Raw genomic sequence first — 16,018 nt, 5'->3', positions numbered from 1 at the left:
AAGGGCATTCGAGAATCATTCGTGACGGCATGCTTAGCTACACAAAGTTCTTTCATTTTTTTCCTTTTAGGCTTATTTTCTGCTCTAGACAGTCATTCAAACTTAGGTGTTATTTCTTATGGTGTCTCCATGACGACTTTGGAAGATGTATTCTTAAAGCTAGAAGTTGAAGCGGAAATTGACCAAGCAGGTAAAAACAAATCTAACAGAACATTTCAGGCAGTGAACGAGACAGGTAGTGATCCAGACAGTGATTGTGTAAGCATGTGGAATGTCTACTTGGGGAAAGAAAGGGTAGGAGTAAGCAGGTAAATAAGTAGCTCCGATGTTTACAGGTAGTGGTAGGCGCTGTGAAGGAAAGTGGGGCGGTCTGGGGAAGCAGGTAACTTAGGTTGTATCTCAGGGGAACGTGAGGAGACGATACTTAAAGTGAGATCCAGAGGTAGGAAAGGTCAGGTTGTATTGCAGAGCCTCCCAGGTAGAGGGAGTGCCGCCATAGCAGTGTTGACTCAGGAATGGGTTGATGTTTTTGGTGACAGAGAAAGGCTGCCAGAGCGCCAGGGAGAGCATGGCGTGAGGAGCTCGGAGGTGCAGGCAAGGGAGGGGCATGTGCAGCCCCCGAAGCTCTGCAAGAGCGCTCCGTGTGGCTCTGTGCTGTGTGATGTGCAGCTCGCAGAGAGTTCCAGAGCAAAGGGACAACATGAGCTGATACGCTTCTTCAACAAGCACGTTCCGGCTGTTGGATGATGGATGGATTTTGAAGGAAGTCTGGAAGCAGGAAGAGCGGTCAGAAAGCTATTACTGCTGATCCTTGTTTGAACTTGGATGGCTGTGAAAACAGGGAAACACAAACAGATTTGGGTCCTGTTAGAGGCATGGTGGTGACCTACTGCTGGGCTCCTGTCGGGGGCTGGGGAAGGGTGGAGTCAAGAAGGTGTCTAAGCTTTCAGCCTGAGAATTGGAAATGGAATCGCCGTTTCCTGACCAAAGGGGAGCAGCCAGTTCCTGGAAAGAAGGATTCCAGGCGTGATTTCGTTTGTGTTGTTTGAGACGCTTGGTAGACATCCCTGTGAGATGCCCATGGGCTGTGACGCACATGCTTAGAGCCAGGAGAGGCTGCTAGGGCCAAAGACACGCACTCTGCGGCCCCTTGTGTGTAGACGGCCCCTTAGACGGAGTAGAGGGGCCGCCCGAGCGTGGGCAGTGAAGGGCAGGAAGCGCTGGTGGGAAGGCACCATTATTGCGCTTTCTTTCTTCACAAGCGAGGCGGGAACCAGGACCACGTGGTGTTTAAGGAAAGAAGGCGGTTGCTTCTTGCTGATCGCTGTGAGAATTGGGTGATAACAGAAAGGGTGGTTTTGGTAACGTAGAAGATGGAGAAACTTGGAAGTGCGGAAGCTGGTCGTGAGCTTGACGTACCGTCAATGGCGCGGCTGAGATGAGTGCGTCTCAGGGTGAGGCTGAGTGGAGGGTTGACCGCAGCAGGGTGGGTGTGGGGTGGTCCTCTCGGTCGTGGAGGAAAGTCACTTTACGATGAGAACGTGGTGTCAGACTGTAATCTTCCTGTTGGTTTTTTAATTGGAGGGAAGTTGCGGTACAGTGTTGTCTGTGTCCGCTGCACATGAGGTAGATCAGCTGAGTGCATGTGTGCCCCTCCCCACCTCCCCGGCCCAGCCTCTCGGTCGTCGCAGAGCCCCGAGCCGAGCCTCCCTGCTGTGCGGCTTCTTCCACTAGCTGCCTGTTTACACGTGGTAGCTATGCGTGTCCACACTGCTTTCCCCATTCGTCCCTCTCTCTCCTTCCCCCACTGTGTCTGTAAGTCCCTCCTTTATATAGTAATTAGAGAAGGAAAGCTCACAGGAAGTCTCTAGATCTCAGACAGCTGGAGAGGTGCGGGCATTCGTCAGTTCGATGGAGTTGAGCAGAGACACAGGTGTGGGAGCAGGGGCGACAGAGGGAGTCTGCGTCAGGACGCTGTCGGTGAGCAGGTGTGATCCTGGGGCTGACAGAGCACGCCACGCGGAAGGCGCTCGTGTGTGTGGTGCTAACAGCCTGAGGGACACAAGGCGGTTTCTAGAAAATGTCTGTGTCGTGGGAATGGAGATAAGAGGCTTGTGCTCTGTTCAGGTGTTGCTGGCTTTTTCTACAGCACCTTTAAGTCCTTCTTCATGCTGAAGCCAGTCTTCATCTCCTTTTATTATTTTTCACATCTTTTAATTTTGAATCACTCTTTTTTATCCCCATCAAGACGTTTCACCTGGTTTCAGTCTCTTGGCATCAACCATATAACGTGTCTCTTACTTATATATATTCTGGTTTCTTTTACTTAATATAATGCTTGTAAGATCAAGCTGTTACAGTTATACAATAGTTTGTTCACTTTCGTAGCTTTACACTGTTCTGTTACAGGTGAACTTCATGGCTTTTTATGCTCTCGCCTGTTGATGGACATGTGGGTTCCGTCCCACGTGTGGCTGCTGGGTAGGGCACTGGCTACAGATGTTCTTGTCCGTGTGTTTCCGTGAGCCTCTGCATCTAATTCTGTTGGGCTCCTACCAGAGAGAGCACGTCCTGGTCATGAGCTGTGCACACGTTCAGTTTCGATCTTGTAGCCAAAGTCCGTGACAGCCCCTCCGTCCCGTGTCGCTCCCCACCAGGCATGTGCTGCTTTGAAATTTACATGCTTCAAGAAGGTTTCCATCTTCTGAAGGGCGATAACATAACTTTCCATCCTTCTGTTTCGGCACATAGATTACAGCGTGTTTTCTCAGCAGCCGCAAGAGGAAGAGTTGGATTCAAAATCCTTCGACGAGATGGAGCAGAGCTTGCTTATTCTCTCCGAAAGTAAGGCTGCTCTGGTGAGCGCCAAGGGCCTCTGGAGGCAGCAGGTGTTCACCATCGCCAGGTTTCACTTCCTCAACTTGAGACGTGAAAGCAAGTCCCTGAGATCTGTGTAAGCACAGGCACTCTCCTGCCCGAGGAGCTGGGGTTTTTTCAATTTAAGATTTTTCTTTCTTTTTCTTTTTTTATTTTTTAATGGGAGGAAAATTGCTTTACAGTGTTGTATTGGTTTCTGCTGTACCACAGCCTGAATCAGCCCTAAGTATACATAAGTCCCCTCCCTCCAAGCCACCCTGTATCAGCCGTAACAGGAACACACTGAGTCGCTTCTATGAGGTGGGAGAGCCTTCCGCCTGTTGCACAGAGCAAAGTGAGTCAGAAAGAGAAACGCGAGTAACGCTAGTAACACATATCTGTGGAATCCTGAAACGTGGCACAGATGAGCCTGCTCACAGGGGAGGAGCAGAGGCCCAGATGCAGATGACGGGCCTGTAGACGCAGGTTCGGGGCGGGGCGGCAAGGGGAGAGAGTGGCCCCAACATCACGTACTCTCGTGGGAAGCAGAGAGCTGGTGAGAAGCTTCTTTTTCAAATGAGTACCTTTTAACTGTCATGGAAAGGAAGATTATTTTGTATATTTACATGTTAATATGCTTTCAATTGTATTTTTTTTTCCTTTCAGGTTGCTTCTACTTTTAATATTTTTCACAGTTCAGATTTTCATGTTTTTGGTACATCACTCTTTGAAAAATGCTGTGGTTCCCATCAGACTTGTTCCAGACTTATACTTCCTCAAACCCGGAGATCAACCCGATAAATACAGAACCAGTCTGCTCCTTCAGAACTCCACTGGTGAGAGTGTGTGAAGGTTTGTGAGCGTGTGCTTGTCCGCCTGGGGTGAGGGGTAGACATAGGTCAGAGATTTGGATTTTAGAAATATACCTAAGATAAAGGCATGGTCTGTCTGCACAAACCTACGTTAAATAAAACCCCTCATTGATGCTGAGTAATAGATTAAGGAAATTTTGGTTTAAGTGTTCAGTTCAGTCGCTTAGTCATGTCCGACTCTTTGCAGCCCCATGGACTGCAGCACGCCAGGCCTCCCTGTCCATCACCAACTCCTGGAGCCTACTCAAACTCATGTCCATTGAGTCGGTGATGCCATCCAGCCATCTTATCCTCTGTCGTCCCCTTCTCCTCCCACCCTCGATCTTTCCCAGCATCAGGGTCTTTTCAAAAGAGTCAGCTCTTCACATCAGGTGGCCAAAGTATTGGACTTTCAGCTTCAGCATCAGTCCTTCCAGTGAACACCCAGGACTGATCAAACACTTTTTAAAATATCTTGATATATGTTGTTGATACTCATAAAATTTCCTTTTTTAATAGTGGCATTATTCTCAGAGCAGCGTAATTCATCTCAAAAGTTTATAATGAGCAAAAGAAACTTCAGAACTTGAAAACTCTTTAGAGTTATGACATACAATATTTAATGTACTTACATATCTACAAAGAAGTGTTTAAACAGTTTTTAAGGACTATCTGAAAAATTAGAATAAAGGACAGTTGTCATGGAAATCTCTATAATCAAATACACTAAATTTACAGTGGATATTTTTGGATTTGTTATTATTTTTATCACATAAGTATCCAGTATGAAAGAAAATTTAAAGCCCATGGCTTTGAGCAAAGCTCAGAATAAAATTTTAAAAACCCAATAAACAAGACTTTGATTTTCAAAACGTTAAAACCTAATTCAGAATTTGACGTGAATTAGATGTTGCTACAACATCTCCTATCTGTGTAGATGGTTTATTGTCCCAAGGTTCTTGAGGAGGAAGTTAAAGTGAGCTAACAATACAAATTTTCAGTACAACACAAGCGGCTTCTTTGCTTATCTTGCCGAAACACATTGGAGAGTTGCATTTCTTGGACTCCTTGTACACTCACAAATTCTCTGTAGTTTAACACTTCCCAGCACTTCACCTATATTCTCATATCTTTCCTTTTTGATTCACTATCAGCCAAAAACTTTTGCCCTGCATTATAATCACAGTTTGGGATGATTACAGACGACTGTTAAAATCATCGCTCCTAAATTCTAACTATCAGTTTATGATGTAACCTCTCTTCTTTTGGAGGAAGAAGGTATGTAGTGATAGAAAACACACTTGAATAGAAAGCGTTGTGTTTTTCATTTCTTTCATTAGAATTCTTGTTCTGGTTTTAATATCCACTCCACGTTGCTGAAATGCAGGACCACATGGAGCCCTACACTGTGACGCTGTGACCGTTTTTTGGTATTTGAGGAATTGTATGTCATCTCAAGTATTTCTGCCTGGATTTCACTCTCACTGATCTCCAAAAATTCTAGTGGTTTCAAGGTTTTGTCCCATTTGATATTTTTAAGTATATCTAGAATTACTTACACTATCAGTCTGTCTGTCTCTCCACGTATCTGTCCATCCACCCAGCCATCTACCTATCGGTCTATTTATCTGTCTATCTCACATCTCCCAGGCCTTGCTGTTGGTCCTAAAGGTTCATTTCCTCTAGGAATCATGGCCTCTGAGTCTGTGTCTTGGTGGGCACCCTACCCTCCTGGCGAGGCTTTCTGTATCATGGGTGATGCAGTGCTGTCTCGAGAAGACAGAACCGCTCTAGTATTTGGAAATGGGAGGTGGTTAACACTGGATTAGAGTAGAGACCATATCCCAGGAAGCGCCCGTCTCTCTGACACTAAAATGCATGTTAACACACTCGATTACAGTAGAGACCGTATCACTGGAAGGGCCCTTCTCTCTGACTCTGAATCAAGTGTTGTTAATGCACTGAATCAGTAGAGACCGTATCACTGGAAGCGTCTGTCTCTCTAACACTAAAACACTTATTGTTAACACACTGGATCAGGAGTAGAGACCATGTCACAGGAAGCGCCCGTCTCTCTGAACCTGAAACTTGTGTTGTTAACACACTGGATTTGGAGTAGAGACCATATCACAGGAAGGGCCCTTCTCTCTGACTCTGAATCATGTGCTGTTAACGCACTGAATCAGTAGAGATCATGTCACAGAAGCGCCCGTCTCTGACACTAAAACACTTGTTGCTGAGTCTGAGCTACCGGCTGTACCACTCAGTCACCCATAGAGTTTTCATTTGTTTGATTTTGGTTCCTCTCAAATTCACACTCGTTCTTGCTTGAATCCTGGCCTTTCCGGTGATGGACAGAGAACTCTTCCCACTCCCCAGGTGTTATGGTACAGGCTAGGCTTCGGGCAGGACACGGCATCTCCCTTGGGCTCCACGCGTCCTGAAGGCTGTAGATGGAGACCTGCATCTGAGTGTCACTGTTTGAAGGCAGTTGACGTCCATACAGTTTGTTCAGAACACTCAGCAGCCCTCCAGGTGGGATGTTACCTAACCCTGACCCTGGCTTCGGCATCTCTGAGCCTGGTAGGTTACCTCGTTACATAAAATTGCCAGGTGGACTTTTGTTCTCACAAAAGTCTGGTTGGAGCAGTCTTCAGCCGGATTTCTTATGTGATGGGCCACTTTCAGCGTGAGTCACGGCAGCAGCAGCAGCAGCTGAGCGTGGCACAGTTGCTGCGTGTCAGCCTCTGCTCTGAGGTCAGTGTGCATCCATGTGGGTTTGGATTCAGCAGACAGGCTGCAGAGCCAGTGTTCTTACTCACGTCTTACCTAACAGGAAAAAGGTCTTCAGAAAGGAGCGCTTTGCAACATTATTAAAAGTCCATGTCTGTTTTTCATTTAAGCTAATGGTTTATCATTTGCTTCTTTTCTGATACCAGACTCGGATATCAGTGACCTTCTTAGCTTTTTCACAAATCAGAACATAATGGTGACGATGTTTAATGACACTGACTACATGTCCGCCGCTCCCCACAGCGCAGCTCTGAACGTGGTGCGGTCAGAAAGGGTGAGAGCATTGCATGTGATTGAAGTCTTTCCTCTAAAATTAATCGTTTGCTGATTGACCTTATGAGTTGGAAATTAAAATTTACTTTGGGAAATAGCTTGCTGTGTTTACTTGTAATATATTTTATGCCATGATGGAAAACCAATATATAAAGCTATGAGGAATACAATTATATTTATCATATTTTTTTTTGCTTAAAATATCAGAATATCTAGATTCCAAATTAGGTTATTTTTATCTATCATTAAGTATTATTTCTATGATTTGTTGCATCAGTTTTAAATATAGTTGGTGAGAATTAACTTCAGTTCAGTTCAGTCGCTCAGTTGTGTCCGACTCTTTGCGACCCCATGAATCGCAGCACACAGGCCTCCCTGTCCATCACCAACTCCCGGAGTTCACTCAAACTCACGTCCATCGAGTCGGTGATGCCATCCAGCCATCTCATCCTCTGTTGTCCCCTTCTCCTCCTGCCCCCAGCCCCTCCCAGCATCAGAGTCTTTTCCAGTGAGTCAACTCTTCACAGGAGGTGGCCAAAGTACTGGAGTTTCAGCTTTAGCATCATTCCTTCCAAAGAACACCCAGGGCTGATCTCCTCTAGAATTGACTGGTTGGATCTCCTTGCAGTCCAAGGGACTCTCAAGAGTCTTCTCCAACACCACAGTTCAAAAGCATCAATTCTTCGGCGCTCAGCTTTCTTCACAGTCCAACTCTCACATCCGTACATGACCACTGGAAAAACCACAGCCTTGACTAGATGGACCTTTGTTGACAAAGTAATGTCTCTGCTTTTGAATATGCTATCTAGGTTGGTCATAACTTTCCTTCCCAGGAGTAAGCGTCTTTTAATTTCATGGCTGCAGTCACCATCTGCAGTAATTTTGGAGCCCAGAAAAATAAAGTCTGACACTGTTACCACTGTTTCCCCATCTATTTCCCATGAAGTGATGGGACCAGATGCCACGATCTTTCTTTTCTGAATGTTGAGCTTTAAGCCAACCTTTTCACTCTCCTCTTTCACTTTCATCAAGAGGCTCTTTAGTTCCTCTTCACTTTCTGCCATAAGGGTGGTATCATCTGCATATCTGAGGTTATTGCTATTTCTCCCGGCAATCTTGATTCCAGCTTGTGCTTCTTCCAGCCCAGCGTTTCTCATCATGTACTCTGCATATAAGTTAAATAAACTAATACAGTTATGTAAAGTTTAAAAATAAAATAAAATTAATTAATAAAAATAAATAAATAAATAAATAAGCAGGGTGACAGTATACAGCCTTGATGTACTCCTTTTCCTATTTGGAACCAGTCTGTTGTTCCATGTCCAGTTCGAACTGTTGCTTCCTGACCTGCATATAAGTTTCTCAAGAGGCAGGTCAGGTGGTCTGGTATCCCCATCTCTTTCAGAATTTTCCACAATTTATTGTGATCCACACAGTCAAAGGCTTTGGCATAGTCAATAAAACAGAAATAGATGTTTTTCTGGAACTCTCTTGCTTTTTCAATGATCCAGCAGATGTTGGCAATTTGATCTCTTGTTCCTCTGCCTTTTCTAAAACCAGCTTGACCATCTGGAAGTTCACAGTTCACGGATTACTGAAGCCTGGCTTGGAGAATTTTGAGCATTACTTTACTAGCGTGTGAGATGAGTGCAATTGTGCAGTAGTTTGAGCATTCTTTGGCATTGCCTTTCTTTGGGATTGGAATGAAAACTGACCTTTTCCAGTCCTGTGGTCACTGCTGAGTTTTCCAAATTTGCTGGCATATTGAGTGCAGCACTTTCACAGCATCATCTTTTAGGATTTGAAATAGCTCAACTGGAATTCCATCACCTCCACTAGCTTTGTTTGTAGTGATGCTTTCTAAGGCCCACTTGACTTCACATTCCAGAATGTCTGGCTCTAGGTGAGTGTGAGTGAGCATAACATCGTGATTATCTGGGTTGTGAAGATCTTTTTTGTATAGTTCTTCTGTGTATTCTTGCCACCTCTTCTTAATATCTTGTGCTTCTGTTAGGTTCATACCATTTCTGTCCTTTATCAAGCCCATCTTTGCATGAAATGTTCCCTTGGTATCTCTAATTTTCTTGAGGAGATCTCTAGTCTTTCCCATTCTGTTGTTTTCCCCTATTTCTTGGCATTGATCGCTAAGGAAGGCTTTCTTATCTCTTCTTGCTATTCTTTGGAACTCTGCATTCAGATGCTTATATCTTTCGTTTTCTCCTTTGCTTTTCGCTTCTCTTCTTTTCACAGCTATTTGTAAGGCCTCCCCAGACAGTCATTTTGCTCTTTTGCATTTCTTTTTCATGGGGTTGGTCTTGATCCCTGATTCCTGTACAATGTCACGAACCTCTGTCCATAGTTCATCAGGCACTCTATCTATCAGATCTAGGCCCTTAAGTCTATTTCTCACTTGCACTGTATAATCATAAGGGATTTGATTTAGGTCACACCTGAATGGTCTAGTGGTTTTCCCTACTTTCTTCAATTTAAGTCTGAATTTGGCAATAAGGAGTTCATGATCTGAGCCACAGTCAGCTCCTGGTCTTGTTTTTGCTGAGTGTATAGAGCTTCTCCATCTTTGGCTGCAAAGAATATAGTCAGTCTGATTTCCGTGTTGACCATCTGGTGATGTCACGTGTAGGGTCTTCTCTAACTTAGCTGGTGAGAAAAGCAATCATGTTCATGTGCTGGGTACACAGCATCATACATCCATTTACATATATGCTATGTATAACAACTCTCTTTTTTTGAATTGTAGGACTATGTTTTTACTGCTGTTTTCAACAGTTCTATGGTTTACTCTTTACCCGTGTTGATGAATATCATTAGTAACTACTATCTTTACCATTCAAACGTCACTGAAAGCATCCAGGTCTGGAATACCCCATTCTTTCAGGTGAGCAAATGTGGAAGAGTGTGTGTGTGTGTGTGTGTGTGTGTGCTTGTGTGTGTGTGTGTGTGTGTGTATGAAATAACCAGTGATAATAACAAATGAAACCTATAGACATTCATCTTGTGATGTCTCCTCTTCTTAAAACTTGAGTTGGGGGTGGTTCACATCCTGGGTCTGGGGTCTGCTGCAGGACCGGCTCAGGTTGGAAGACGGCTTTGCTGAGAGTGGTTCTGGGTAGTTTGTTTGGGGCACCCGCTGGTTACCAGGTTGTCTGAAGCATCTGCTGTCTGCACCTGGATCCACGGGCCTGACGGAGCCACAATCCACCCTGCTGGGAATATGAAGCTCCTGGCTCCCCCGGTAACTGAGCTTGGGCGTGACTTTCCTAGTGGAAAAGAGGAGTCTCCAGGATGCCTGCTGGCTTATAGTCCAGGCATCAGTGAAGACTTTGTGAGAGTCACGTTCATTGCTAGAACCACTCGGGCACAGGTTAACTGCACTTCACGTGCACTATTGTTTTTAAATAAATGGTGAATGTTAATTAATATGCTATATTATCCTGTATACATCTGTAAGAACACAAAAGTACAATAATTTGCCCAGGATCACACAGCTATTTAATGAGCACCAAGTTGGTGATGAAAGTGAAAGAGCAAAGTGAAAAAGTTGGCTTAAAGCTCAACATTCAGAAAATTAAGATCATGGCATCCAGTCCCATCACTTCATGGGAAATAGATGGGGAAACAGTAGAAACAGTGGCTGACTTTATTTTGCGGGGCTCCCGAGTCACTGCAGATGGTGATTGCAGCCATGAAATTAAAAGACACTCCTTGGAAGGAAAGTTATGACCACCCTAGACAGCATATTCAAAAGCAGAGACATTACTTTACCAACAAAGGTCCATCTAGTCAAGGCTATGGTTCTTCCAGTGGTCATGTATGGATGTGAAAGTTGGAGTATAAAGAAAGCAAGCCCTGAAGAATTGATGCTTTTGAACTGTGGTGTTGGAGAAGACTCTTGAGAGTCCCTTGGACTGCAAGGAGATCTAACCAGTCCATCCTAAAGGAGATCAGTCCTGGGTGTTCGTTGGAAGGACTGGTGTTGAAGCTGAAACTCCAGTACTTTGGCCACCTCATGCAAAGAGCTGACTCATTTGAAAAGATCCTGATGCTGGGAAAGATTGAGGGCAGAAGGAGAAGGCAAAACACAGGATGAGATGGTTGGATGGCATCACCGACTCGATGGACATGGGTTTGGGTAAACTCTGGGAGTTGGTGATGGACAGGGAGGCCTGGTGTGCTGCAGTTCATGGGGTCGCGAAGAGTCGGCCCCGACTGAGCGACTGCACTGGAGTTGGCACTGGAGCCGCTGCATGTTAACTACTCTGCACCTGTCTCTTCACAGAGACTTTGTCCAGGGCTGGTACCCTGGTGTGTTTCTTCAGTTCTGATGGGCTGTTAGAAAGTATTTAGTAACTTGATATAAAGTGATCCTCCATTCTGTTTCTCACTCTGAGGTTGTCTTTCAGGAAATCACAGACATCGTTTTCAAAATCGAGCTGTACTTCCAAGCAGCTTTACTTGGGGTTATTGTTACCGCAATGCCTCCTTACTTCGCCATGGAAAATGCAGAGAATCACAAGGTAATGACTCAGTTAAAAATCACAGGTGCAATTGACTGCTAAGAATTCTCAGACAAAAAAAAAAAAAAGAATTCTCAGACAAGAGACTGAGCTTTTCTGTGTGAGTGCAAGACTTATGTGCAGCTGTTATTTCGAGAGTAAGTAAATGGAGCATAAGTATGTTTATTACAGTAAGAGTAACAACTGTCACTTATTATTTGCGCGCTTGTCGTGCACTTTAAAAGTGTTCCAGGGTGCGGATCTGAACTGTTTCAGCTTTGACTGTTATGAACTAAGCTGCTCTGGACGTTTGCTGCAGGCTCCTGGGTGAACGTGTTTTCTTTTCTCTGGCGTGAACGCCTGTGAGCACACCTGCCGTGTCACATGGTGATCACATGTTTAGTTCCATAAGACATCGTTGATCTGTTTTTCAGGGTGGATAAAAGCCTTTTACACTCCCACCAGCAGCGTGTGAGGGACAGTAACGTGAATTTTCAAAAAATGATTGTATTTGACGTGCTTTATGTTTTTATATGTATATTGGAATTAATATTTTTGTTCCTGTGTTCATTGAACACTAATGTTGTCCGCTTATAAAATCATTTCTTCTTTTTAACTAATGTTTATAGCCCAGAAAATCATTTCTTCTTCTTAACAAATGTTTATATCCCTCTTTCATCCTCTGTGGCCAGCTCTTTCATATCAGACATTGAGTTACTAGGAGTAGATTTTTTTTTATTATGAGTAGATGTTTTTATAGATGACAAAAATCACCTGAACAGGATTGTTAGGTATTTGCATTTATGGAAGATCTTAAAATTTCAAATTATGTAATGAGAATGTTAGGAAAACAATGATTGTTTAAATTTTCACCTGTTCATACAGGTGAAAATGGTATTCCCTCGTGGTAATAATCACAATTGACACTCTTGTTCTACACACGAATGCATAAGAGGTTTCAGATGCATCCACGTACAAGTTTCACACTTAAGCTGAAAGCCCTGTGTAAGTCTGATGATACTCGGCCATTTATTAGTGTTTTCATGAAAGGTCAATGTTTAAAAGTAAGCATCCTGTTTCCTAAACATGTTTTTTCTGTTTCACAGAATTTCAGAACAGTCTCATTTCGGCAGCTCGCTGTTTGCTCAACTGTGACTCCCGTGGCCCTTTTATTTTATTTTAGCTTTGTTTCTTAGCGGCACTGCTGCGTTCTGATGCTGAAAAATGCTGCTGAGATTGTTATTTCTCAGAAACAATGAACCAGATTAAAGGCTAAATGGAATTTATATTTAGCTGTCAGAGGGCTTTTATTACCTACTGATGCAATGTGACCCTTCTTGTTGATGTAAAATTAGGAGTTCTGCAATCATTTGCTAGAGATTTTTGTTTGTAGTATGTTTCAAATTATAATCAATTATTCCTTTTTTTTTTTTAGATCAAAGCTTATACTCAGCTTAAACTCTCAGGTCTCTTGCCTTCTGCATATTGGCTCGGACAGGCTATTGTTGACATCCCCTTATTTTTTGTGGTCCTTACTTTGATGATAGGCAGTTTGTTTGCATTTCATTATGGATTATATTTTTATGCTGTCAAGTTCCTTTCTGTGGTAAGTTAACATCAGTTGTGCTTATGCTATCTATAAATAAAATGTTATCTTAAAAAGCTAAATGTTTATAGATGTGACAGTTGTCTGATTAAGTAATTATGATGTTCCAGAAAACAGAACCAGTGTCTGTTTAATTATTGTATATGGTACCTATAACCAGTGCAGGTTGTATTGCCCTAAGTGGCTTTTAAAAACAATGATTTCACCATTATAAAATAATTCCTCGGAGCTGAGGTGATCCTTCATGCAGAGGGCCTACTGGTACGTTGTCAGGAACACGTAAACAGTTTTTTCTTTAAATATTTCCTTTGTCTCTGTGCCTGAGAATAATTTCATGAAGAGGAAGCTCTTTTATTCCATAGTTTAAAATATGGCTTAAAATACTAAGGAGGAAAATGACTTGGATTCATATTTGTATGTCAGTGAGTGACTGATACTGGATAATTTCCTGTGAATTATATTAGGAAAAAGGGAAGACAGAGGTTGGTCAGTTAGATTTGCTGAAAATAAACATGGCAGCTTTAACCAGGGACCATACTGACCTTGCATGTTAATTTCTACTTTATAAATTAATAAATGTTTTTCTTACAAATTTATAAAATGCATTAAGTGCTGTATATTAAAGTAGAAGCTAATAGTTTATTTGAGATTAATTGTAACTCATTATGCTTGTTTTTTTTTTGTAATAAAATGATGAACTAGTATTTTACTTGGCATAAAAAAGAACTACAAATAGTATTTCATTTTAAATGACTTATTCAAGGTTGTATGAACAGTTGAAAACATGAGGTTTATTGATTTAGGAGAAATGTGGATGGGTGGATGATAACACCTTAGGTTACCACAATTTCAGTTTTTGGAGCGATTTGTAGAGCAGTAAAACTTGAAAAATAATTATTCCTTGATACTTTAATGTGACTGGTATTTTACATCATATGTATGGTTAGCTACTCATTTTTAAATAAAAATACAAATTTCTGTTTTCCAGGTTTTTTGTCTTATCGGTTATGTTCCATCAGTTGTTCTGTTTACCTACATTACGTCTTTCACCTTTAAAAAAATTGTAAATACCAAAGAATTTTGGTCATTTATCTATTCTGTGGTAAGTCACATTTTATACTATTTTGTCTCAGCTTTCCATAGCACACAATTTGAGAGTCACAAGCTCTTTTCCTTTTTGTGGTTACATTCATAAAGGTTGCTGTGTCTTTTCTAAGCACAGAACTTAGATAGCTGGCTGGCAACGTCTGTCTGTGTATCTGCTTGTTTTCAGCCCCATCCATTCCAAGACAGGATGGTATTTTGTTGCATTCTGCACGTAGCATGCCCAGGGTCACCCGATGTGAAGAGCCCACTCATTAGAAAAGACGCTGATGCTGGGAAAGGTTGAAGGCAAAAGGAGAGGGGATGACAGAGGATGAGATGGTTAGATGGCATCACCGACTCAATGGCCATGAATCTGAGCAAACTCCAGGAGATAGTGGAGGAACTGCAGTCCACGGGGCTCGCAGAGAGTCAACAGTATAGACTTACACAGACAGACTCAGCAATTGAACAACAGCAACCAAATGCCAAGGTGCCAGCCACAAACAGCTGGTATCAGCTAACTGGTGCTTCCTGGCCAAACATCTACTATGGTTCCTTGTTTTATTTGAGCAGTCAAGGCTCAGTTAATGGTGAGGCACACAGGAAGTTTGTATGAAATTTCTAAACACCTGTTCACCTGTTCTCTCGTCGTTCTCTCTAGACAGCGTTGGCTTGCATTGCAGTCACCGAAATAACTTACTTCATGGGAAACACAGCTACAGTTATTCTTCATTATATCTTTTGCATTACCATTCCAATCTATCCGCTTCTAGGTTGCCTGATTAGTTTCATAAAGGTAGGTCTCTTCGATGTTTGAATATTTTTAGAAAAGCATAAATGAATACTGCCTAAATCTTTGGGATCTTAATTCTTGTACTGAAATAATAAAAAAATCAAGTTAGCTGCTTCTACTTGATTAAAATGTTATTAATGCAGCAGTTTAAAATGACTGGAATCTTTTCAGGCATATATTTAAGCTGTCAGTTCTCAAAGGAGAAGGATTGTATTCATTATGACATCTTTTATGCCCCAAAACAATGTACCTAAATTAGAATGATGATCTGACTGCAGTCAGTATTTGTCTGGGAGGAGTTTTTCAAAGATTAAACATTGTATTAAAGGGGTGAGAGAATTTTTCTTGAGGAAAAATATATAAAAATTTTATTAAGCCTAGTTAATTGAATACAATTGCTATGTGATTAGAAAAAAATTAAGTGATGAGTTCTTAGTTTGGGATGATTGCTGATTAATTCTGCCCATGTATCTACTTTCCTCCCCTCCCCTTTTTTAGCTTCAGTTTATAGGTTTAATTTATACCTGCCCTGACAGGCATATTTTGGAGTGAGGAAGATTTTCATCTAACTACAAAACATGGCCATTAATATGAATAGCTAGCTAGTTTATGGAGGAGACATGTTTGCTATTAAATACATTTTTTAAAAATTTTAATCCAACTATTTCTACACATTGCAGCAAAGAAAATGGTCTCCTCTACTCACAGTGCTTCTAACACCAAACATGTGGGCTTTTCCCTCGCGTGCTGCCGTTCTGACCCTGAGCAGAGTTAGTGCAGACTCAGGGGGTCGAGGGGTCAATCCTGCAGGCTGCCCCCCACCTCAGACTCCAGACGCAGGTTGTGGGTGCCCCCCGTCACCCACCTTCTCTCTGACTTGGACCCCCTTCTAGGAGGTTCGGTGATTTGCCCCAGCGGCTCCCAGAACTCAGGGGAGCCCTGGATTCCCGTCCCAGAGTGTCACAGTGGACCTGCAGTAGACCCCAGGGACCGAGGGCCGCAGGCAGGGCTCCTGCCCCCGTGCCGTCGGCGGTGAGCCGCCCCCCGCCTGGGGTGCTCCCTGAGCCCCGGGTGGCTCCGTCCCTTGGCGAGGAGGCAGTGATGAGTCTCCAGGCCCTCCTCCCCTCCGGGACGGTGGCCCAGACCGGCAGTGCCAGCTCTCGGGTCTGGCTGGCTCCTCTGGCGGTCAGCCTGCGTCCCCGGAGGGTCCCATCAGGAGCAGAGACTCCGTGAGCAGGAAGGGGCT

The 16,018-nt window shown here is 43.2% G+C and overlaps 1 protein-coding gene across 3 annotated transcripts in view; it reads left to right on the top strand.

Moving 5' to 3' along the window:
- Positions 1–16,018, top strand: part of ABCA5 (ATP binding cassette subfamily A member 5) — a 66,405-nt gene that overhangs the window by 39,106 nt on the left and 11,281 nt on the right. For all 3 annotated transcript variants that reach the window (XM_055575007.1, XM_055575008.1, XM_055575009.1), the window contains 9 exons: positions 71–190; positions 2,752–2,953; positions 3,523–3,692; positions 6,647–6,774; positions 9,532–9,669; positions 11,195–11,308; positions 12,723–12,893; positions 13,882–13,995; positions 14,641–14,775. In XM_055575007.1, coding sequence (XP_055430982.1) covers positions 71–190; positions 2,752–2,953; positions 3,523–3,692; positions 6,647–6,774; positions 9,532–9,669; positions 11,195–11,308; positions 12,723–12,893; positions 13,882–13,995; positions 14,641–14,775 — 1,292 coding nt within the window. The remainder of the gene's footprint in view (positions 1–70; positions 191–2,751; positions 2,954–3,522; positions 3,693–6,646; positions 6,775–9,531; positions 9,670–11,194; positions 11,309–12,722; positions 12,894–13,881; positions 13,996–14,640; positions 14,776–16,018) is intronic.

This window comes from Bubalus kerabau, chromosome 4 (genome assembly GCF_029407905.1).
Source record: "Bubalus kerabau isolate K-KA32 ecotype Philippines breed swamp buffalo chromosome 4, PCC_UOA_SB_1v2, whole genome shotgun sequence".
NCBI classification, from domain to species: Eukaryota; Metazoa; Chordata; class Mammalia; order Artiodactyla; family Bovidae; genus Bubalus; species Bubalus kerabau.
Note: the sequence above shows the minus strand (reverse complement) of the source record. Positions and strands in the feature narration are given on the sequence as shown.